The following is a 25067-nucleotide window of genomic DNA, read 5'->3' on the forward strand; positions in this document are numbered from 1 at the left end:
ACTTTTATCTATCTGCATACCAATTCCAAAGAAAAATAATGCACAAAATTGAAAAGATTACAGAACTGTGAGCCTAATATCCCATGCATCTAAAATTATTTTAACCATTGTTAACAAACAAATTGAAAGAGCCTTAATCAGTGAATTGAGTTAACAACAGAAAGGCTTCAGAAGAGGGATGGGAACCATTAATGCTATCCTGGAACTAAAAATACTAATAGAAAGATCACTTGAAAGAAATAGGAAATTTATGTAGAAAGTATTTTACCTTGGGTATGATAAATGTTAAAAATACCAAGCAATTTTAAAACCTGGTTTACTCCATTTCCCAAGTAAACAAACAGACAAACAAGTCAAGTTTGCGCCAGCAAGTGATGCAAGTCTAGCTTATGCCATCTTTACCACGGAGTTGCCTTGGTTTTGCACTACCTGTAGGATCAGCTAGACTTGCATCACTTGCAGGCGCAAACTTGACTTGTTTGTCTGTTTGCTTACTTGGGAAATGGAGTAAAACCAGGTTTTAAAATTGCTTGGTATTTTTAACAGGAAAATTTATATATGCTTCATAGACTTTCAGAAGACTTTTGATTGGGTAAAACATAATAAAATATTCAATATATTAGATAAATTAGACATAGAAGATCATGCAGTTAAGATTATAAAAATGATTTACACCAAACAGAAAATGCAGCTGTTTAACGATGAGACTTTAGTGAAAATAAAAAGAGGAGTCAGACAAGGTTGTATCCTTTCACCAAATCTATTTAATATCTATAGTGAGACAGTGATGAAAAAGATTGAAAAACAAAAAATTGGAATTAGTATCAATGGTATAAAATATAACAATCTTAGATATCCTAATGATACCATTCTAATAGCTGAAAAAAAAACAGAAACAAATTAATCAAATTACTGCAGCTACTAATTGAAGAAGGTAAAGAATTTGGATTAGATATAAATGCAAAAAAGACCAAATTTATGAAAATCTTAAAAGAAAGCAGATCCAAGTCAGAAATATTCATAAACGATACGAAAATTGAACATACAACAGAATACAAATATTTAGGCACCTACTTTACTAAAGATGGAAAGCCAGATAAAGAAATAAAAATAAGAACAGCCATAGCTAAAGATGCATTCTGGAAAAATAAAGATCTGCTCAGAAGTCCTGTGAGCATTGGGACAAAGAAAAGAATGATAAGAACATTAGTGTGGCCAATTTTCACATATGGAAGTGAGACCTGGATATTCAAGAAGAGAGTAAGGCAACAGATAATGGCCTTTGAAATGTGGTGCTATAGGAGAGCTCTGAAAATCCCCTGGACAGAACATGTGACAAATACAGTTGTCCTACAGAGAATGAGAACCCAGAGATCTTTATTACAGGAAATGATCCAGAGAAAGATGAGATTGGCAGGACATGTACTGAGAGGTTCAGCAGGACAGAAGATACTAACAGTTTTAGAAGGAAAAATTACGGGAAAAGGATCAAGAGACAAAAAACGAAGGACGTGGCTTGAAGATATAAGATCATGGACAGGATCACATGGCTATGCAGAAACAAAGAAAAGCCACCAACAGAGAGAACTGGAAGGACATGGTGCTGCACCCTCTCACTGAGGAAGCTACATGAAGAAGAAGACAGTGTTAGAAGTACATGTGAGAAATAGTTTCTTGAAAAAAATGAGTGCACCAAGATTTTTTGGAGGCAGTGATATAGTGTTTGTGCCACATAAGGCAAATAGTGTAAGTCAGCCAAAGAAAAGAAATCTGTAATCCTGACTGGACATCTGAATACCATCAAAAGTAAATGGAATAAAGAAAGATCTTTTTATGAGGGGGGAAAAAAGAGGACTGTTTTGATAGTATTGAAGTTGATAAAGTTGTCTTTGCTCCTGAAATATGGCAAGGAGAGATCAGTGTTAAAGTCACTGGTTATGGAGGATAATTTATCTTGGAATATTTTAGCAGTGAAAAATTTATCCAATCAACAAGGGTATGCATGAGAAGAATAATGCCCAGGAGGTAAGATTGTTGTCCTTCTGTTATTCTTCTTGCTAATTATAGCATCATGTGGAGATGAATGAGGTGGAAACATGAAGGAGAGGACAGATATTATCAAGTGAAGAAAATGTTTTCTTCCCATAACCTTTTCAAAGTATGATTTTGATTTGTTGGTTTTTGCAGCTATCACTCTGCTGCATAGGCTATGCAATGCAGCTATGACATAGAAGCCGACAAACTCTGTACATGTAAAGCTGGTATAAACTCTGTACATGTATATCTCAAAACCAAATTTTGGGATATACATGGAATTTAGTTTTGAGCTACTTGTGGTATGCAATATTTTTTTCTTGAACTGCCAATAGTACATCCGGAAAACCAAGGTATGAACAATGGTCCAGGATTTTGAGTATAGGAATGAAAGTCTTCAATCCAGTAGGAATTGTTTCAGTTATTCAACTGGAGCAGGTGTTTGAATCAGAAAAGTGAAATAATCAACTCAAAAAAAAAAAAAATCACAAAGTCATCTCACAGTCGACACCAATGCAGACTCAAATGATATGAGTCTGCATTGGTGTCAAATGGGATGAATTCTGTGATTTTATTTTACTATACCATTCCGTTGATTACTGTTTTCACTTTTCTGATCCAGACCATACTCCAACTGAATAGCTGAAATAATTCCTACTGGAATGAATCTCCGATTCCATTAAAAATCCCAAGGGGAAAGCAAAGGAGAACTAACATCCACTACATGGAAGGAGAAATTATTTTGGGGGTTTCACACACAATCTGCGAAAATTCACTGCTGATAGCAAATATCTCAGTGGAACTGGAGAAGAGAAGCTAGCTGGAAATGTGAAGATTGAAGTCCTTGTGTTAAGGCTTAAGTGTTGGGAGAAATTCATGTTAAAAGTTTAATGGAATGAAACAGCACTAGGAATGGATTAAAAATAGTATGCAATTCTTCCAATATTTTATCTCAGTTACAGAGACATCGTCAGGGAGTAATTTTATGAGACTTGCAACACACTCAAAACCAGCACAAAACTAAGTGAAACATGCAGACAAAAGACTAGAGTCCTAACTAGGTGGGGTACCCTCTATGGACACCTGTCAGCAGCCTAGGATATAAACTGGGATCTCAAAGTATTGGTCATTCCCATATTTTGGGAAGTTTTATGCAACCGTATTTATTCGAATTAGGCTGATTTTTAAGAGCAGCAGCAGATTCTAAAAACAGTCTTTCTCTTTTAAATTTACTGTGATGAAACATGATCTGCGAGGCCAGATTAACCAATCATGATTGCAGATTATAATGCACAGGAGGTAAGATTGTCGTCCTTCTGTCATTCTTCTTGCTATAATAGTATCATGTGGAGATAAATGAGGTGGAAACATGATCTGCGAGGCCAGATTAACCAATCATGATTGCAGATTATAATGCACAGGAGATAAGATTGTCGTCCTTCTGTCATTCTTCTTGCTATAATAGTATCATGTGGAGATGAATGAGGTGGAAACATGAAGGAGAGAACAGATATTATCAATATTTTGATGCCCAAAAGCTAAGGACAAACAACATTTTTACCTGTATATGAAAAGATTTTCATGAGCACAGCCAAATGTGGACATAAATTTATTGCCAGCATACTAATAAATTATATTATACAAAAAATGTGTTATAAATTTTGTATAAATTAAGTTGCAACATGTTTTGGGCAAAGGTACAAATTTTTTGAGGATGTAGTTAAGAAATTAATGTACAGTGCTTACAGAAAACTAAGTGGAGAGACATTTCAATATGGAATATGTTTCTACCCTGAAGTGAAATGTAGCTCTCACAATGTCATACCATGCTCAGCACCAAGTGATTCAGAAGTTTTTGAGACAAACTGGCCCACTCCTTCTTCAAAGAAAGGATAAGGCCTTGTTTGTTTTCAGGAAGGCAATTTCAATTGTCCCAAACATGTTCTATGTTGAAATCTGGAGTGTGTGTGTGTGTGTGTGTGTGCGCGCGCGCACACACGCTAGCTGCTCAATTTGATGAATATCCACAGTCTCCAGAAGTATCTCCACTGCTCATGTATGATGTGTGGTACTGTCATCCATAAAAATGAATTCTTTGCCTACATCACCATGGAAAAATCAAACATGAATAAAAAATAAATTGACAAGGGGGGGGGGATTCCATAGAGGATAGAGGTACCCTCTATCTGTTTATCAATTGTCTTCTTCCAAGAGAAATAACCTGAATGGATAACAAAGGAAAAGAGGTCAATGATAAAGGGGCAAAGAACTTTTTTTTTAAAGCAATAAGGTGTTATTTAAGTGAACAATGAGGTAATATTAAAGATCCCTAGGGTATTAGTATCATGAACGATTAGATTTTTAATAGAACTTTCAAAATCGGAAGAATTTTTTTTTTATGTATGATATGGAATGGGAACAAGAGATTTTACTAACTGTTAGGAAAATTTATAATAGAAAGAATCAGTGATATTTACTATGGATCTTGCAGGGGGGGGGTGAATTTTAGGTAAGTTGTATATGAGTTGCTTAAGGGTCAAAGCTGTATAACTGAGAGACCTCTGCACAGCTTTTAAAGGAATGCGGAGAACTGACCAGGGCTTCTGACCTAACGTCTAATCCTCACCTTCTCATGGTGCACCCTGTTAGGTATCTACCTGAATACTGAATGAATGAGGTTGGGCTGGCAATTTGGGATTTAGCCGACTAAATTGTATTCTTATTGGCTTAAACCAAAATATAAAATGATGGTACAACATCACAAAATTTCATGCCGGTTGGGGTGTCACCCGGCTGTTTTTGCCAGGGAACCAGAGCAAACAGTGAGAAGTCAGCTACTGGAACAAATCTTAAAACACACCCCAAATCAATATCCCTCCCCCCCTGAGTTCAAGATCAGTACTATCAACATAAGAAGCCTGAATGGCAAACAAATGGAGCTAATTGAGGAATTGGATAAGTACCAGATCAACATAATAGGGGTGACTGAAACAAAAAAAAGACAAAAACTGGTGAGATCTTTCTGAGCAATAATTACAAAAAGTTATATTCAGGCAATGACAATCAAGGAAAAGAAGGAGTAGCCATAGTATTCAACACTAAATATGAGGCTGATTTTCTTGAATGGCAGGCAGTTTCAAGTAGAGCAGTGGTTCTTAACCTTTTCGAAGTCACGGAACACTTTTGATTATAAGAAAAATTTGGGGAACACCAAAAGCATTATGGTCATAAAACTAAGAATAAAAATGTGCATGGTATTGCCTTTTATAAAAATGGAACTTATTTTAATGCAATACTTGAACTTTTCGACTTTTGCTGATTTCAGCAATATCAGGTCTAATATGTGATATAGCTCCCTTCATTTCTTTGTCTATATTAGTAAGTTTTTCATGCTTTTTAGCTTTTATATTGGTTAATGTTGAGAAATCGAGCTGACACAAATATGATGCTGAAACCTATGACAAAATTTTCAGTGCCCTTGTGGAGAGCTTGCTATTCGGCTTGGACAAAAATCCGAAATTCCTCAAGAGTTATTTCAGAGAATTTCATTTTTAGAGTACGATCCATTGACAAGGTAACTAACTGTCCTTCTTCTTCTTGTAATAAAAATTCACACCTCGATGTATTAACTGTGCCAAATGAATTTCGTATCCAGTCATAATTGTGTGTATTTAAGGAAGGAAAGTAACTGAAATCTTTTCTTCCAATATTGTTAAATATTCTGTTATAACAGAAATAATTCGCAGGAAACATACCTACTGTATTTTTTTCTGATGTGCGGTTTTTTCAAAGAGATACTTTTTTCTGAGAAGCTGACAATTTGTCAGTGGATGTCAAAATATTTTCATTTTTTCCTTGGATACTTGTATTAATGCTATTTAAGTAATTAAAAGAGGCCTGTGTAGCTCAGTGGAAGTGGTGCTTGCATCATCTGCAGTTGGTCGCTCGAAGTTTGACTTAAGTTCAAGTCTAGTCACCGACTGGAGGAACTTTTTCTAAGCCTTTCTTCGACCGGTTCCCGAGTTTGTCGATCTCTCGCACAGGCAAGCAGGTTTTTCCTCCAGTAAACTCAAGAAAATCGACTGTAGTACCCACCTTATTTCAGACAGTGACATATCTTGTTAGGGTTAAGTACCAAGAGATGGCAGCACTTGTTTGCCAGCCTCTTCATCGGTGGCTGCTATAATTAGTGATAGACATCGGCCAGCTATCTCTGATTGGCTACTGGTGGAGATTGAACTGCCCACTCAGTCTCCAAAAGCTAGATAGGGTATAAAGGCCTCGCCGGGCTACTTACCTCCCTATCGAATACAATCCCACCAACTCACAAATTAGAAAACTTCACAGGCTCCTTAAGAAAGTCATTTCTTGGCCTGTAGAAGTTACCAACAGATTAGAGCCATTTAACTCTATACCCCCCCCCCCCCGTATTTACGGACTCCCAAAAATACATAAAGAAAATGTGCCATTACGTCCCATAGTGACATTGATTCCCCCACATACAAATTAGCTAAATATTTGGCCAAAGAGCTCACACACTATACTGGCAACACACCATCACACATAAAAAAACTCAGCCCACTTCAAAGACAGCATAGAAAACCTTACACTCCAACATACTGACATAATGGTCAGCTTTGAAGTCTCCACCTTATTCACAAATGTCCCACTCAAGGAAACTTTAGAGCTAATCCAAGCTAAATTTTCTTGGATTAGATATCTCAGCCCTATTTCAGTTCACAATGAACTCAGGCTATTTCGTTTGGCAGGGAAAATTCTATAAACAAATAGAGGGGCCAGCCATGGGTTCAACACACTCCCCACCTTTGGCCAATTTCTTTATGGAGACCTTTGAAGAAAAAGCCTTAGCCTCTGCCCCACAAAAACCAACCATATGGGTTCACTACATTGATGACGTGTTCGCTATTTGGCCACATGGCTCTGAAACACTCCTCTATTTGTTTATAGAACACTCTCCCCACCTTTGGCCAATTTCTTTATGGAGACCTTTGAAGAAAAAGCCTTAGCCTCTGCCCCACAAAAACCAACACCCGAAAATCAAGTTCACCCTGGAAAAAAGAGGAAAACAACAGCCTCCCTTTCCTAGACACATTAGTCACCCGCCAGCCTGATGGAACCTTGGGTTTCTCAGTTTATAGAAAACCCACCCATACAGGCAGATACATTCACCAACAATCCCACCACCCCACCTCACAACAATATGGAGTGGTGAAAATACTATACAACAGGGCTAAACTAATCTGTTCTAACGAATGGCCCTAAACACTGAACTAAATCACATCCTCAACACTTTCTCAGCCAATGGCTACCCCCCCCCCAAATATTAAAACCTACAAACCACGGCCCCCCCTCCACAACATGCTGATAAAATAAGAGACTCTGCTATAGTTTGTGGTTTTAATTTTACTACAATTAATTCAGCTACCTTATCAGAAATTTTAATAATCTTTTCAAAATATTTTTTTAACGGTGTCAAGTGACATCTTTCACCGGCAGAACACTTGTAACCAGTTCGCAGAACACCGGTTAAGAATCATTGAAATAGAGTGATGTGGGAAAATATCAGAATGGGGAATTGCACAAATGAGACTTATTTGTGCCTATGGTCCCACAGAAGATTCTGCTAAGATAGAAGTGGAGGAATTTTTTGAGGCTTTAGAGAAAGCAACTGACACAATGAAAAATTGGTCCTTGTTGGGGATCTAAATACCAGAGTAGGAAATGACTGTCAGACATACTAAATTATTTTGGGAAAATTTGGAAAAAAGAGCAAAGCTAATAAAAATGGCAAATGCTTGTTGGATTTCTGCTCAGAACATGGACTGGTTATTACTAACACAATGTTCCAACATAAAAATGTGCAAAAATTCACATGGAGAGAAGATGCAAGGAATAAGAATAGTCTCATTGACTATGTTATTGTTGATAATGTTTTCTGTCTGGTGCAGGATCACTTCCAATTTCAAATCCTCTGTACACTCTAGTGTACAGAGGATTTGAAATTGGAAGTGATCATCATTTAGCCTTGAACAGGATAAAATTGAATTTCATATTGAAAAGAAGAACATCTAAGAAAGTTTTAAAGCGAATAAAAGTTGAGCAGCTCTCAGATGTGAACTGAAGACTGAAATATACAACATTATTCAAGAAAAAATGAAAGAGTTTGAGAACAGGAATCAAACCTTGGAGATTCAGTGGCAAACTCTGAAGAAAACATTGATTGATTCAGCCAGAGAGGCATGTGGCGAGGTTGTCTGCAAGATAGAAAAATCAGAACCCCACGGCGAACACGGGAAGTTAAAGAGGTAGTGAAGGAAAAGAAAACAAAAGCATATCAAAAGTTCCTGCCAAAAAAGTCTACTTGTGCTCTTAAGAGAATACAGAGATAAATGTAAGAAAGCTAAACACTTTGTAAAACCAACTAAACAAAAGTCACAGGAAGACTTTGTCAAGAACATAGAAAATAAATATCTTGAAGGTGAGAAAATATTCTGGAGACTGTTGAAAAAGCTCAGAAATGGAGGAAAAGTGCTGTAAAAGGAATTAGAGATGCTAAAGGTGACATGAAAACTGGAGAAAAAGATATTTTTGAAGTATGGAGTAATCACTTTGAAAAATTGCTAAATAAAACTAGCAGTGATGACAGTACATTGATAAAAAAAACACTGACCAGGCATGTAATCAGGAATAGATATCCATACTTATTATTATTTGACATCTCCAGGGAGTCCAAAGACTCATCGAGGGAGGGTACATACTCTACAACTCAGTCTCCACCACTCATTCCACCAACTATAACAACAATAACGGCATCTACCGCCCACCACCACTTCCATTTTGCATTTCCACAATCACAAACATCCATTCCCAAGGCGGGATTCGAACCTGCAGCCTTTTGGCTGGAGAGCGGATACACTAACCACTCGGCCAGCCAGGCTTTTTCTACTTGAAGTAGAAAAAGCCATCAAAATTCTGAAATGTGGAAAGGCAGCTGGAGTAGATAATATTTGACCAGAAATGCTCAAGTATGGAGGTCTTACAGTGGCACTGTAAGACCTGCATACTTGAGCATTTCTTGAGAGTAAGACCTCCTCTATGGTCTTACAGTTACTCTCATAGAGTAACCCTTAACCTATATGGGTTACTCTCATAGTAACCCATATATAAAAAGGGAAAGAAAACTGAATGTGAGAATTACAGAGGTATTTCCTTACTGAGTGTCCCTGTTAAGATTTATGCCAATATACGTGAGAAACGGTTGAGAAGGATTGTGGAAGAGAAGCTTGGTGATTCAGGCCAAATAGCAGCTGTCAGGATCAGATTTTCACTTTATAACAAACAGTTGAGAAACCATGGGAATATAACAAAGATCTGTATTTAAGTTTTGTAGATCTGGAAAAGGCATATGACAAGGTGCCAAGAGAGAGAGAGAGAGAAGCTATTCAAAATGCCACAGTTATATGATGTCAATGGGACATTATAATCAAGCAATACTTAGTCTCTATTTGAGTTGGAAGTCAGCAGTTAGAACTGAAGGAAGTTCAGGAAAATGGTTTGATATTAAATCTGGTTTCAGACAAGGATGTACATTATCCCCTCTGTTATTCATTATCTATATGGATCACATTATGAAGTAAAGTTGCATTAAACCTGATATCAAAATTGGATATGTTAACGTCAGCTTTTTGCTTTATGCGGACAATGTTATATTTCTAAATAAATCTGCTAGAAGTCTGCAAGATTCCTGACTAAATTGAATAACTGTTGTAATAGATATGATTTGAAGGTCTGCAATAACAATACAGAGACAATGAAAATAGGCAGAAGCATTGAAATCAACTGAATTGTGAATGGAGAACCTACAGAACAAGTAAAACAATTTTAGTGAAGATGGTAAATTAAATATCGAAATAGACAACAGAATCAACAAAGCTGGTATGGTAGGAAGACAACTGAATAAATTTATATGGAATAAAAGAGAAATTAGTCAAAACACTAAATTAGCTGCATACAAGACAGGACAGTGTTCTAACCAATTTTAACTTATGGATCTGAGAGCTGGGTCAAAAGTAAAACACTTGACCAAAGACTAGAGACCACAGATATGAGAGTCCTGAGAAAGATTAGGGGCGTGAACAAATGGCATGAATGGCAATATCATATTAAAAACAAGGATATTAGGAAAGAACTTGACATTGTCAGCATCCAGGAATGCGTTAGCAGAGCTAATTTCAGGTGGTATGGTCGCTTAAACAGAATTGGAAATGCAAGATTAACAAGACAAGTGTTCTCTGCCAGGTTGGCAGGAAAAAGACCCAGAGGAAGACCAAGATATAGGTGGATTGATACGGTACAAAGTGCCATAGAAGATAGAAATATAAGATCTGATAATGTTGGAGTCTTGACAAGTAACGGACTGATTTGGAGGAAAATTGTGGATAGGAAGTTAATAATGATGTAAATTTTTCATGTAGTACTATCAAACCTTGTACATCCCTTGAGGGTACATGGCAGGAAAATGATGATGGGGCAAGCTATATATCTGGGAGAGACTGCAACAAAGTTTTTTTTTTTTTGTTTTGTTTTTTTGTGATGTCAGGAGGCCAGGAAGAAACTTTTTTTGAGAAGGCTTTTTAATTTCTTGATTTGCAATTTAGTGGGATCATAATCTAAAGACCTGTATGTGGAGCAGTCTCTAAGAATGATATCCATTTTCTTCTACTCACTGACAATGAAGATAATGGTAGCACTTCCCTTGTCAGACTTGGTGTTGACTACTATTATCTTTACATAGTTTACTGAAGGTATTTAGCTGGCAGGAAGATATATTTCTTTTAGGAGGTGAAAATCTAGAAAGTAAACTGCCAATGATTTTTTTTAGAATTTGATGATGCTTTTAGAAATCAGCCTAATATGAATAAATATGGGAAACACTAATGCTTCAAAGATCCCAGTTTACATCCTAGGCCACTGATAGGTGTCCATAGATGGTGCCCCACCTATTTAAGACTCTAGTCTTTTCTCTACTACGTGTTTCATTTTGTTGTGTGTGTGTGTGTGTGTGTTTTTAACACTACCAGGAGGTAATTTATTCCTACATACTCCATTGTATACAATGCTTGTATTACATGTAGCAAGTACTGATTAACATTTATATTTATATTTTTGTATCAATATTCATATTTACATTTATATTTTTATATATCCATATATTAACAACATATAATTTACACAATATCAGTAATTTATGTTAGATTACAAGCACTGGAAGTTGATCTTATTGGCAAATTTAATTAATTCTAAGTAATACTTTTCGATAAGTCTCTGTTTTGATACTGGCCACTTGTCTCTGGAAGTGATGACGTCGTATTAGGCGCATCTGGATGGAGTCCAGTAGCTGACAGTCAGAGTATATGGTCAACAGTCTGTTGAAGGTGTGGACTACAAGTGCATGATGGCAATTCCAGGATACTGAATCTATGTAGTTAGTGTCTTAGTTTTCCATGTCCCATTAGTAGCATGGTTAAATCTGGAGAAACAGCATGTCTTTTCAGCCAGAGTCTGCTTCTGATGCTTGGCAAGAATTCTTTTGTTGTTGATCTGATTTTTGATGTCTTCCATTCTTCTTCCCACAAGTCTAGGCTTTTCTCTTCTGCAAGTGTTTTTATAGCAGATTTTGAGTAATTTTGGTAACTTGTTTCTAGAGGCTTCTTTAGCCAGCTGATCTGCTTTATTAAAACACTTAAGGAATTGAACAACGTAGTTAAGGATATAAATTAAATTAAACTTTAATAAATATTTTCCGATATTTCGGCAACGTCACATTGCCGAAATATCGGAAAATATTTATTAAAGTTTAATTTAATTTATATCCTTAACTACGTTGTTCAATTCCTTAAGTGTTTTAATAATGCATAACCAACGTATAAGCCTGTCTACGAGAATCAGCTGATCTGCTCTCTCATTTCCTGCTATCCCAGTATGCGTGTTCACCCAGGAGAACTTTATTTCCCATCCCTCTAGAGTGAGATTACGAACCAGATTTCTTGTCTGTTCTATTAATGCTATATGGTTGTTTTGGTTTTATGCTGTGCTTTTACTATCACTGTAAATTGTTGCTGTGAGGAGTTGATGAGAGGAATTGAGTTCTAATTCCCGGAGATATGTAAGTGACTGAACTATAGCAAGTTGTTCTGCTTGGTTGTTGGAACAAAGAGGATGCAGCCTAGAGCAGTATTCTTGTATAATGGACTGTCTGTTGTATGCAATGAAAGAACAAACAACGTTCCCTTCGGTTTTGCTTTTTTTGATGTGAGTGTGTCTGTTACAAGTCTCATGTTGTACTCCCTGACATATCTAACAAAGATGAAATATTGGAAGAATTAAATAGCATTTTTAATCCTTTCCTAGTGCTTTTTCACTCCATTAAACTTTTAATATGATTGAAGTTCCCACTTGAGACAACCTAACTGTTTTAGTATTTGGCAGATAATCAAGCTTCAAAGACAAATAATAAAAAAACTGTAAGATTGGTTATCAGAATTTGAAAAGCTACAAGCCAGGAGATTACCTCATGGTCATGCTTGCCAATGATATGATGAAATGTAAAACTCATTTTCAACCCTCATGTGTCTGCCATTACATACTGTCTAAGATCTATGTTGCTTAAGAACTCAAGAAATTCATCCTCGTTATTCCCTGATTTCGATCAATACTGAATAATTAAAATCACCCATAATGATCACCCTTCTCTTGCTCACAAATCCAAGTTGCCTATACATTTCTTTGTCTCGTCTCCATACTCCACATTCCTCACCCTACAGCAACACCCAACTAAATATCTTATCCTCTTAGCTCCCAGATCACACTATGCTGCTTCAAAATCACTGCCACTATTTTTTCCTCATATCTCCACCTTGTGTGGACATAATTTCCCCACTATCATCAGTATTGCTTTCCCTTCCCTCTTGCCCTTCCTATCCTCATGAGAAACACCATATCCCTCCATTTCTATTTCAGTCAGGATATCATTCTCATCTAATCATGTTTCACTTATTCCAACTATTTTGGGGCAAATAAACTCAAGCAACACAGCTATTTCATTCTTCCTTATTTCTGATACTCCTGCATTCATAAATAAGCAGAGCAATTCACTCCTTGGTCAATAACCAGTCTCACCCATGTTCCCCCTCATCTGTGACTTCTCCACACCTACTACCATCTGCTCTCCTTTACCTTTGTACCATATATCTCCCCAGATTCAACTATTTCCCAATGCATGCATTCATTACAGCTTCCAGAATCTGTTCTCCTTATATTGCAGGAAATACTAACATTTTTAAGTATTTTTTTTATTAAGATACGTTGTTGTTGTCGAGTCCATTGAAGAGCTTCTAGATATGACCGTGAAACTGTAGAACTGCTCTGGCAATCTGTTGAACTTTGATGGAGTAGAGCTTTTCTCTAGGGTTATTGTCAATTTTCTGTAGAGCAGCAGCAATTGCTGGACAAAAATTGATATGGGCAGGTGTTAGTTCAACTCCTAGACAGTTCTTGCATGCTTCATAGCTCCTACTACCATATGGCTCAATTTTCATGCCTTTAAAATGTTCCATCCTTAGTCTGGTGATGATTGTGGTTATTTCTCTATTTTCATTAATTTCACTGATTTCATTCTTCTTCTTGAGTGTTTGTTTTACCAATCTTATTTTGGCGACTGAGTTAGCATCAGTTAGTGATAGTGGATGTAATTTTTGAGATAAATATCTTATTTCTTTGGCTAGACTGTCTGCTCTTTCATTGCCTTCAATATTTACATGGGCTGGTATCCATTGCAGTATACAGTTCTTATTTTTCAAATTTAACGTTGTTAGTTGTTCATGAATTTCCTGTGAGTTTTGTTTTTCCATTTTTTGATTCTTCAAGTGAAGATTTAGAGTCGTTGTAGATATTTTATTCCTTCTGTAATGTTTATTATTGGATTAGAGAGAACTTGAGATCTGTTTGTATGGCTGTTAATTCACAAGTGAAGTTTGAAGCTATTTTGCCAGCTGTGGTTTTGATTTGCATTTCCTTGCCTCCAGGTAAAGTTAGAAAAACCTCTGAACCTCCTGGGTTGAGTGCTTCATCAGATGATCCATCAGTGTAGGCAATGACATGGTTGAGATTATTTAAGTGATGTATAGTGTCAAGACCTTTTATTTTCTTCCTGTGAATCCTTTTTTGAATAAGGTTCTAGGAGGTTTAAGTTTATGATTGTGTTTTTTGGTAGAATAGTGGAAAGGAATGGCTCCTTGCTTATTTCAATGGACAGGTGTTCTAAGTCGATTTGTTTTCTAATTTCATGATCGTATTGTAAAGTGGATGATCTCTTTAGTCTAGATTTTCTTGTCCTGGAACCAAAAGTCCTGAGTGAGATGTGATCCTGTTAGTGAATTTAACTGTAGAGAGTTTTCTTCTGTCTTCTAGTATGTGAAGCCAACACTCTTGTTGAGCTTTTAAATTATTTGTGGATGAGACTCCACCTATAATAATTTTTGTTGCTCTTGATTGTACTCTGTCAAGTTTTACTTTTGAGCTAGTAGAAGCTGGAGCCCAGATAGATGAGGCATATTGCATAGTGGGTCGTATGAGTGCAGTATATGTAGTTTTGAGTGTCTTCACTTTTGCACCCCACTTTGTTCCACAAAGCCTTTTGATGATATTAAGCTTTTTAAGAGCTTTATTAGATATATTTGTAATATGAGTTGTAAATCTGAGTTCAGTATTTAGGGTTAGGCCTAAGTATTTTGGAGACTGTTTTTTCTATTTCGGTATTATATATTTTGATTAGGGGGTTGAAATTGTGTCTGTTTTTTCTATCAGTAGAGACGATGCTTAGTTTGTTTTTTCTGGGTTTATCTGTAATTTATGCCTTTCTAAAGGCTTTTAATGAATTATTTAGGACTTTTTCAGATTGTTGAGGATTACTATGCGTATGCCAGATTGCTATATCATCTGGATAGCATGCTATTTTTGTGTCATTTTGTGAGGATGGATATTGTTCATATAGATGAGAAATAGGAGTGGGCTTAAGACAGAACCTTGTGGGACTCCAGCCCAAGTTCAATGCATGCTGGAATAAATTCCATTAACTTTTACTTTCATTTTTCTTCCTTTCATGAATCAGAAATCCAAATGAATGCATTCCCCCTTATTCCAGTATCGTATGTATGCAATTTTTATTAATTTTTGTCTCTAAATGCGATCGAAGGCAGCTGTGAGATCCAAGAATATTGTTGTCTTCTTTGGTAGTTTTTCTTGAAAACCATCTATGATTGATTGGCACAGACAAAATAATTCATCTTCTGTACTGTGTTGAGACCTGTATACAGTTTGGTAGAAGTTGATCTTGTTATTTTCTAAGAGCCAGTTCATAAGTCTGGTTTATATATTATTCTGGTATGTATTATTCTTTCATTTAGTTTGCAGAGAGTGCTAGTCAAAGCTATTGGTCTGTAGCTTTTACAGTCATTAGGGTTTTTGTTAGATTTTAGTAAGGGTATAATGACTGAAGTTTTCCAGATTTTTGGTAGCCTACCTGTATTTTAGGAAGTGTTAAATATCTTCAAGAAGGCAGTTTTTGGCTATTTCTCATATGTTTCTAATCATGTGTCCAAAGATAAGATCAATTCTGGGCAATTTGTCAGAGTCAATTTGACTAATTGCTGTTTCTAGTTCTGTCATCGTGAGGTCCTGAGTAAAGATGTCTTCAGAAGGATAGGTTTTGGATTGTACTAGCAGATATTTTGCAATTTTCCTGCACTTTTTGTCTTCTTTGTTGTATTGCAGTTTACTTACTTTAGAGTGATGTTTGGCTAGTATATTAACCATCTGTTTGTTTGTTGCTGCTGTATTAGTTCCTGAGGAGATTGTGTTCAAAGAGTGATCAGTATCCAAAAGTGTTGTGTTATTTAGTAATCTGATGCTATTCCAGTATTGTGAGTCTTTTTTTGTGGATCTAGTCTATTGCAGAATTCTTCCCACTTTTTTGTTTGCAGTTAGAAATTTCATCTTCTATGTTTTGAGTTAATTCTATTAACTTCTTTCTGTACTGTTTTCTTCTGTATTGTTTTGTTTCAACTGTTCACTGAGATTATCTCTTTCAGTGATCATAGCATTGATATTATGATCATTCCGAAATGGAACCCAATTGTTTTCCTGAGTCCTCTGGGAATTGAATTTTTTGCAGATCTCTGTATGTTGTTAGTTAATTCTAGTGGTTGCTGATCAAGATCTTTACTAGTGAATGTACCAGTGCAATACGTTTCTAGTAGTTGTGTGTATTTAGGCCAATTTGCTTTTCTTAAGTTCCAAGGTTTCTTTGTCTGTGGATTTTGGTCTAACTGCAAATTAATGGTAGTGATAATAGGTCTATGATCACTGATGGCATAATTTTGTATTGTCCACTGCGTAAGAAGCAGTTTCATAATCTACCGATGTGATGTCTAATGCTGATTCTGTGCCTGTTGTTTTTCACAGTTATGTATTTTGCTTGTTATGATCTCAAGGTTTAGATCATCAATTATGTCTTCTATTTGTGCTCCTTTCCGATCTAGTTGTGGGGAAACCCCAAGTTGGGCTTTTAGCATTTAAATATCCTAAAAGGATCTTCGTATCTGACGTTGTTTGACTTAGTTGCTTAATTAGTTCTGTATTGATATCTGTGTTATCTGGATGAAATGCATTGACTACTGTAATAACGGGTTTTGGTAGAAATATCTTGACTGCTTGAGCCTCTGTGTTACTATTTATATTGCTGTTTGTAGTTGACATGATTTCTTTATATTTAACGTGTTTGGTCCGTAAGAGTATAGCTAGACCTCCACTAGAACCATCTGGTCTATCTTTCCTTAATGTTGAATAGCCTTTGATTTGAAGCTTCAGATTTTGATTTAGTTTCATTTCTTGTAAGCATGCAATGTGGATGTTATTTTTGTATAAAATGTTCTTAAGTTCTTCCATCTTTTTTTGAGTGCTATTAATGTTTAGCTAAAGTATGTTGAGAGTCCTCATAGCATATTTCTCATCAAGATTACGGACTGCAACTCATGACATGTCGGCTGCCCCGGATGCGGTAGCATGTGTCCTCGTAGCATATTTCTCATCAAGATCCCGGACTACAGTTCTTGATGTGTCAACTACCCCGGATGTGGTAGTATGGTTCTGATCAGGATATACACTCTTAAGATTACTAATATAACAATCATCCAGCTCATGTTTTTTCATTGGCTCATACCCCTATCATTCTCAACAATAATCTGAGGAGCAATGCTTATCAAGATTACTAATATCCCCAAAGTTCAAACTTAAATTTATCCATCAGTCTTTATCCTTTGACCTTAAACATTAAGGAACCCATAAAATGCATCTGAGAGAAAAGCGACTGAAAACCAGAGAGAGAGAGAGAGAGAGAGAGAGAAATCTTTAAAGAACTAGAATAATAATAATTTTATTTACAGAATGTTCTACAATAAAAATAATAATATTTCTGACGGTACTTACTTGCCAGCTCTCTGGAAGTGTATAGATATGGGAACATTATAGCCTTCAGCAAAACTTAAAAACGCCTGATTAAAAAAAAAAAAGTATGATATCAGATTAAGAGGATAAATGATGAGTAGTAAGCTTTTGGTAACAACAATCAATGTGTCAGGGATGAAAATTTATTTTTTTTAATATGGCAGATAGCTGCAGCAGATTTAGAACTATTATATCTGACAGCTAAAAGAAGCTATTATCAATTCTGAGGATTTGAAAAAGAGAGAAAGAGCAAGAGAGAGAGAGAAAAAGGGATTGTCATTTGCTAGGTTTCATATTTAATGAATGCAGAGTTGGATGAGAGAGAGCCCTTTTTTCTCTCTGAAGGCCCTAAATCTTCCAGTGATTCCAACCCACCAAAAACTAATGACAAAACCATTATTTGAAAAGACTACAAAGAAGATATGGATGTAGGCAAATGAAAAAAGTTACTGTTCTCTGAAGAGAGAGTTGATATCACAGAGGGGGGGGGGGACTAGAGTTGTCAGGATTGAGGGTGAGGGTTAGGTCTTATGTGGGGAGATGCCAGCTTTAGTAGCATGTGACAGAGCAGAGCGAAGACTAAGGAGAACAAAAGAGTATAAGGCTAACAGGAATACCTGCAATGCACAGTGTTGTCTGTATACAAATGCCAGGAATACTAGAAATAAGGATGGATAAAGCTAAAAATATCTATGCACAGGAAAGTTTAGCATCAATATAGGAACAAATTGGAAGTACCACACAGAGCTTTCCAAAATCAATGCAACTATCACTACTTTGCAATAACTATTACAGAATACTAAATTCATAACTGCATAGCAAATGTACAGTGAAATACATTTCACTACAGAAAAACAAACAGCAGGCTTCCTTTACTAGACACACAATAGTTATACAACTATCAAATGGTTAATTATCCTTTTTTGTTTATAAGAAACCTACAAACGACACAATACTTACATAATCAGTCACACTACCATCTATCCAAACAGTATGGCATTCTCAAAATAGTATTCAATTAAATTGGTGCAGAAATAATTCCAATTGTAACTGAAATGCACACTGTTGTATTCTTTTCAGTGATACATCAAAATATCACTTCCAAAAGTTTACAATCATTTTTAACCCATGTACCCACCTTTTTTTAATTCTTTGGTTGATTCCATCAAAAATCGGCATTTTTTATTTTTAATTTAATAATAACACTACTTTGTTTTCATTGTTTTATTTTTATGTATTGAAGTGAAGTGATTTAAAGAAAAATATTAAGTAAATAACAGCATAGATGGTGGTCAGCCTCCTGTAATTGTAACATGAATCACTCATGGGATATAACTGTCACAGCCTGGTGTGAATAAGTCAGCTTCCTAACTGGCCTGATTCATTATCATGAATCAGGCCAGTTCATGATAAAGAACCAATGACAGAAAGCTAACATAGCTTGTTACTGTTCTTTTAAAACCATAAATTAAAGAAATATGGCACAATTTCTTTAATTAGAAGTTTAATTTAAAAGTTATAAATTTGTGTCAGGTTTTGTGTTTGAAAAGCTAATTCTTTATCAGCAAAGAAAAAACTTTCATGATAACTTAAATGATTTTATGGTAATCACATAACTAATTCCTTTTCTAATGAAAATAAAGTATCTATTTTAGATGCATAATTGTGAAAGTCAAGGTAAATTAGTATATAACAGCACACAGAATTATGAGTGCCTACAATTTTCCAATGGACAGTACTACTTGAGTAAAAAAAGTTCAATAACTTGAATGGCATAGAATTAATGTTTCTATTTTTTTATGCCATTTAATAAATAAATACTAACAAAAAATGTTGATGGTAGTATCTATCCTGATTAATTAATTTTACTATTGATATACAATACTGCATATGTTTCAGTAAGGAAATAATGTGAGTAGACATATTATTTAAAATTATAACAGAATTACTCACGTAAAATATTATTTATTAGTAGAATTTTATCTTCAGTACATGTAAAAAGGCTAATTCAACAATAACTGACAATTAAAAAGGGAACCACCTAAGTAGCTAATGTAAGATAACTAAAAATGGTCATTAAGTTCCCTAACTTATTAAAAAAAAAAATATATATATATATATATACAGGGTGTTCGGGATAAATTTGACAGTTTCGTAAGGAAAAAGAAAATCTTCTTTGTATCTATTAAATTTAATGAATTGACAAAAAAACATTACAGGCAGAGTTAATTACAATACTATCAACAAGATTTACTCAAAATAACCACCATTAGCATCGATCACAGCTTCAATTCTGCTTCGGAACCTCGAACAAGCTGATGCTACAGTCTCCCTGGGAAGGGCCGCAAAAACTGTTTTAATTTTATCCATTAACTGGGCTTTTGTATTACTGGAAGTGCGATTGGTGTCTTTTTCAACTGCGCCCCATACAAAATAATCCATGGGGTTAAGGTCTGGGGAGTTTGGAGGCCAAACATTTGGACTGGTGAAGTCGTAGAAATTTTCAGACAACCATTTTTGACTTTTCCCAGAGGTGTGGCAAGGGGCCGAATCCTGCTGCCATACATACGGCCTACCATTGGCTACCCTTGTTATCCAGGGCTTGACTACAGTTAGCAACTCCACGAACAAAGCCCGAATTCCAATGCCAGGGTTCTTCAACACCTGTTCCTGCAGATTTGCGAGGAATTCTGCTGTACGAACGCAATCAGATCGTCTGCTAGGGATCTTTCTTCTTGCTACATCCTCGTAGTCACCATTGCAAGTCTCTAGTTCATGCCTGATTGTTTTTACTGTATTCAGGGAGCATTGGGCAGCAGTCGTAATATCCTTATTTTGATGGCGGGCACGAATCATCATGATACAAGTTATTCTCTTCCATGATTCAGGTGGGTTCCAGCTATCCATCCTTTCTGACATCTTGTATATGAATGAAGAAGGGTCCAAACTTTTAAATGAAGAGAAGTGTGTGTTAATACATGTAACTTACGGAAAAATATAATTAATTATAAATATGTCAAATTTATCCCGAACACCCTGTATATAGGAAAGATTTAAAAAGTACTCTCTCTCATAAAGGGGATAGACGTAGACCATCAGATCTGTTTAGGTTAGGAGAGTGCAGTCAAGTTTCACATGTTTCTTTATAAAGCAATTCCATGAGGAACCAACTTTTGTGAAGGAGTGTTCCAATGAACTCTATGTCTAGTGTTGATGGCATGCTCTGCAAGTCCAGACTGTTCAGGTTCAAGGTATTTAATATACGACTTGTGTTCTTCTATAAGAATAAAAGCAGATCTTCCTGTTTATCCAAAATATTTTTCAGATGAAGTGGTTAGCATATCTGCTCTCCAGCCAAGAGGATGCAGGTTCAAATCCAGAAATGTATTAGTGTTCACTATCAACTGAAACACCATCTAAAGGGAGAATGCCCTCCTGCCCTGGTAGCAGTTTCGTATTCCAAGTCCTCAAGCACTAATAAGGAAAAAAAAAAAAAAAAATTAACAAAATAAGAAGTTGATTATCATCAACATCAATTTCCTGATAAGTATCCTCAAGGGATGTAAGGGTCAGTATGTCAGTGTCCCAAAAATGCTACGAAAGAGAGGGTCAGAAGCGCAAGTCAGGACACTAGATTGAAGCAGTGGACAGAACAGACAATAAGTGTTAAAATGTGTGTGATATGACAGTGTAATGGTAGACAGGATTGAAAGAAAGATTAAAAGTGACAAGCTTGAGAGAGAGAGAGAGTGTGTGTGTGTGTAAAAGTGGTGATCAAAAGAATAGTAGTATGAAGGTTGTAAAGATTGAAGAGGTGGCCATAATGAAGGAGACAGCAAAGTTACACTGAGTAATACACAGGACAAAGTGTGAGCTGCAGCAAATGCAGAAATGTCTTGCAAGTGGTTCAGCTGATAATAGAAGTGCAAAAAAAGAGAAGGGAATGCTTGACTAAGACAGAGAAGGAAAAAATTAAGGGAAAAGCAGGTGCAAAAAAAGGGTATTAGAGCACAAAAGGGTAAAGTGAAAGAGTTGATTGTTTTGACTGGAAAGAATGAAAGTAGAAAAGTATGGTATGAGGGAGGAAGTGAAAGAGCTATTGAAAGTAGCAAAAGAAAAGAGTGATAGAATTAATGTTGGCATAGTATGACAGAGTTGAGCTAGGGAGGGCAATAATAGTAAATAAGTTGATAATATGTTATGCAGGAGGAATGGTGTGGAATTTGTGGAAGTGTGGAGCGAGTTTGATGAATGAAAGATATTATACAAGAAGGATGGCTTGGTGTTCAGTCTAGAAAAAATGTTGTTAAATTAAGTTAGTGGAAGTACAAAATCAAGGAAACTAGAGCTTTTAGTGGGTAAGCTGTTGAAGGGGTACACTGATATCAGTGAAGCAGTTGAGTGTAAGAATGTGCATAAAATGCCTAAATTAGTAGTGCTGTTAACAAACCAAAATAGGATAGTTAGTATAAAGTGTCAGAACAGTGGTGGGCCTAAGGGGGCTTGTGCATTTTATGTACACTAATGCACAGGAGCATTTGAAACAAGAGGAAGGAGTTCCTGACATTGGTTAGTTCATTCTGACCAAAGGTTATTAGCATTAGTGAGACATGGCTGACAGAATAAGATATAATTAGAGGGATAGAACAGAGAGATAGGATAGAAGGGTATAGTGTATTCAGGAAGGACAGAGGGGACAGAAAGAATTGTGGGAGAAGTATTACTGATGATAGCTGATGAACTACAACCGAACAGAGTAGAAGTTCAACTGCAGGCCAGTGAAAATAGCACATTTGAGGCCATCTAGTGTGAGACAGTGGCCAGCAGAACAAAATATGCAGTTAGATGCTTCTATAGACTAGAGGATGTAAAGGATGATAGGGATAGTATGCATTGCAAATAAGTTCAATGAGTAGAGGGCAGGTAATTACTATTGCAGAACCTTTAACTATGGGAACACAGATTGGAAGAAGGAAACAGAATTTATGCAGTTACTAATGAATAATTACCTAAGGCAGCATGTGACAGAATGTACTAGGGTTTTGAAAGTGTTAGATCTAGTATTTGCATCACAGAATTTGTCTATAGCCAATATGACCACATTGTCACCAGTTGGTGGCAATGTGGCCATATCGTTTTGACCTGGGAGATGCCTAAATGTGTGGAATTTTCAGTTAAGAGGGGAATATGTGAAATTATAGGGCTGGTAGGTATGACGAATTCAAGAGATTGCTTGGATCAGTGACATGGCATGTGAAACTGCAAGGGCTGGATGTTGATATAATGCATAGGATGTAGTCAAGGAGTGTTTGAGGGAAGTAATAGCAGATTGCAAACCTAGAGTCAAAGAATAAATCAAGTGAGAGTTAAATGAATGAATACCATCATTAAGCTGGAACTACAAAAAAAAGTGCAGGGACTAGCAGGCACATGGGCAGTACAAAGCACAGGCCAGAAGGGTAATTAGTATGGTAAGACAAAAGCAGAGTAAGAAAGGAAATTAACAGTGCAGTCCAAAAATAATCCCAAAGAGTTCTTTTGGTATGTTGCAAGTAAAAGAAGAATATTTATGGCAGAATGATTTAATGAATGCCGATAGTAGGAAAGTAACTGAGTGGTGAAATAGTAGAATTACTATGTATAATGCAATGCATTAAGGTAAGGGCCACTACCCAGACCGGTTTCGACCTTTATTGAGGTCTCGTCAGTGGGAGGCAGACCCAGAGTGGTGATACTAAGGCAGAGAATTACTTCTGCCTTAGTATCACCACTCTGGGTTTGCCTCCCACTGACAAGACCTCAATAAAGGTCGAAACCGGTCTGGGTAGTGGCCCTTACCTTAATGCATAGCATTATACATGTCTGCAAGGAGATGTGCTTTGCATTATGGGAGATACTGAGACAAGGAGTGATGAGAGCTTGGTCCACCTTTGCAAAGAGTTGCCAAAGTGTTGTACCACATTACCTCAGTCCTACAGATATTTTCGGGTGCAAACTTTGTTTGCTTACACCTGGATAAAGGATTAAACTAAATTTATTATAGTCTAACCAAGTGCAAAATAAACTTCCAACATCTTTCTCTAAATCCAGAGTAATTTAATAATAAGGTGGTACACCTGTTGGCAATTCGTATAGGTGAATATGACCTCTCCTATTACTTCTGCCTTAGTATCACCACTCTGGATCTGCCTCCCACTGACGAGACCTCAATAAAGGTCGAAAGCGGTCTGGGTAGTAGCCCTTACCTTAATGCATAGCATCATACGTCTGCAAGGAGATGTGCTTTGCATTATGGGAGATACTGAGACAAGGAGTGATGAGAGTTTGGTCCACCTTTGCTACAAGTTGACAAAGTGTTGTACCACCTTACCTCAGTCCTGAAGATATTTTCAGGCTCAAACTTTGTTTGCTTACACTTGGATAAAGGATTAAACTAAATTTATTATAGTAGAATTACTAAGAGAACACTTTGCAGAACCTTGATGTTAATTCAGCTATGGGATTATATGATATATCAGCTCGAGTTTTAAGAAAATGCACTAGGGAATTGGCAGTGCCTTTGACCACATGATTTAATCTAAGTCTCAGCTCTGGGCTAGTCCCAAAGGGTTGGAAAGAGGAAAAAATAGTTCCGTTCCTTAAAGGAGGTTCCAAGACTGATATAGCAAATTACTGACTGATGAGCACATTAGGAGTTGTAGTCAACGTAATGGAGAAGTTGGTCAAGAGCAAAATACAGGAATGGAGAGACAGAAATGGGATACTGTATGGGGGCAACATGATTTTGCAAAAGGTAGACTGTGTCTCTGTAACATGCTCATGTTTTATAATACAGTGAAAGCAGAGTTGGATAAAGGTAATGGATTTACAGTGATACTGCTGGACTTTGCAAAGGCATTTGACAGGATACTGCATGGAAATTGTAATTAATAAATTGCAGGACATGGGGATGGATATGAAGTTAACCAAGAGATACCAGACAGTAGTTTAATCAGAAATAGAGTCCAGAAGAAGGCCTGTGACTAGTGGTGTGCCATAGTACTATGTTCTTGAGCCACTACTATTTAATTTGTATAATAATGATATAGGAAAGGATTTGAGAGGAACAATTCAGTTGTTTGCCAATGATGCAAAATTGGGTAGAACATTAGTTAATAAAGATTATGTTAATATTTTGCAGGATGATTTAAGCAGACTGGTAGTATGGGCAAAAAACAGATGTCAGTTTAATGTGGCAAAGTGTAAGTTGATGCATTTTGGGATGAAAAGATTATCAGCTGTGTACCACATTGATGTACCTATACTCCAGAAAATTGAGAGTCAGGGATTTGGGAGTTTTTATGGATAGGGAGTTATACTGTGCCTCTGTAACATGCTCTTGCATATTGCAAAAGTGGCCAAAACAGCTCATCAGATTATTTGATTACTAAAGAATAACCTGATGAGCAGAG

The 25067-nt window shown here is 36.3% G+C and overlaps 1 protein-coding gene across 4 annotated transcripts in view; it reads right to left on the reverse strand.

Moving 5' to 3' along the window:
* The window catches only part of Rad9 (cell cycle checkpoint control protein Rad9), a 242435-nt gene that overhangs the window by 79513 nt on the left and 137855 nt on the right, over positions 1 to 25067 (reverse strand). For all 4 annotated transcript variants that reach the window (XM_090413858.1, XM_090413854.1, XM_090413855.1 and 1 more), the window contains one exon: positions 17599 to 17663. In XM_090413858.1, the coding sequence (XP_090269984.1) occupies positions 17599 to 17663 (65 nt within the window). The remainder of the gene's footprint in view (positions 1 to 17598; positions 17664 to 25067) is intronic.

This window comes from Typopeltis vanoorti, chromosome 24, assembly GCF_054136105.1.
Source record: "Typopeltis vanoorti isolate ZY-2024b chromosome 24, IOZ_Tvanoo_1.0, whole genome shotgun sequence".
NCBI lineage: Eukaryota > Metazoa > Arthropoda > Arachnida > Uropygi > Thelyphonidae > Typopeltis > Typopeltis vanoorti.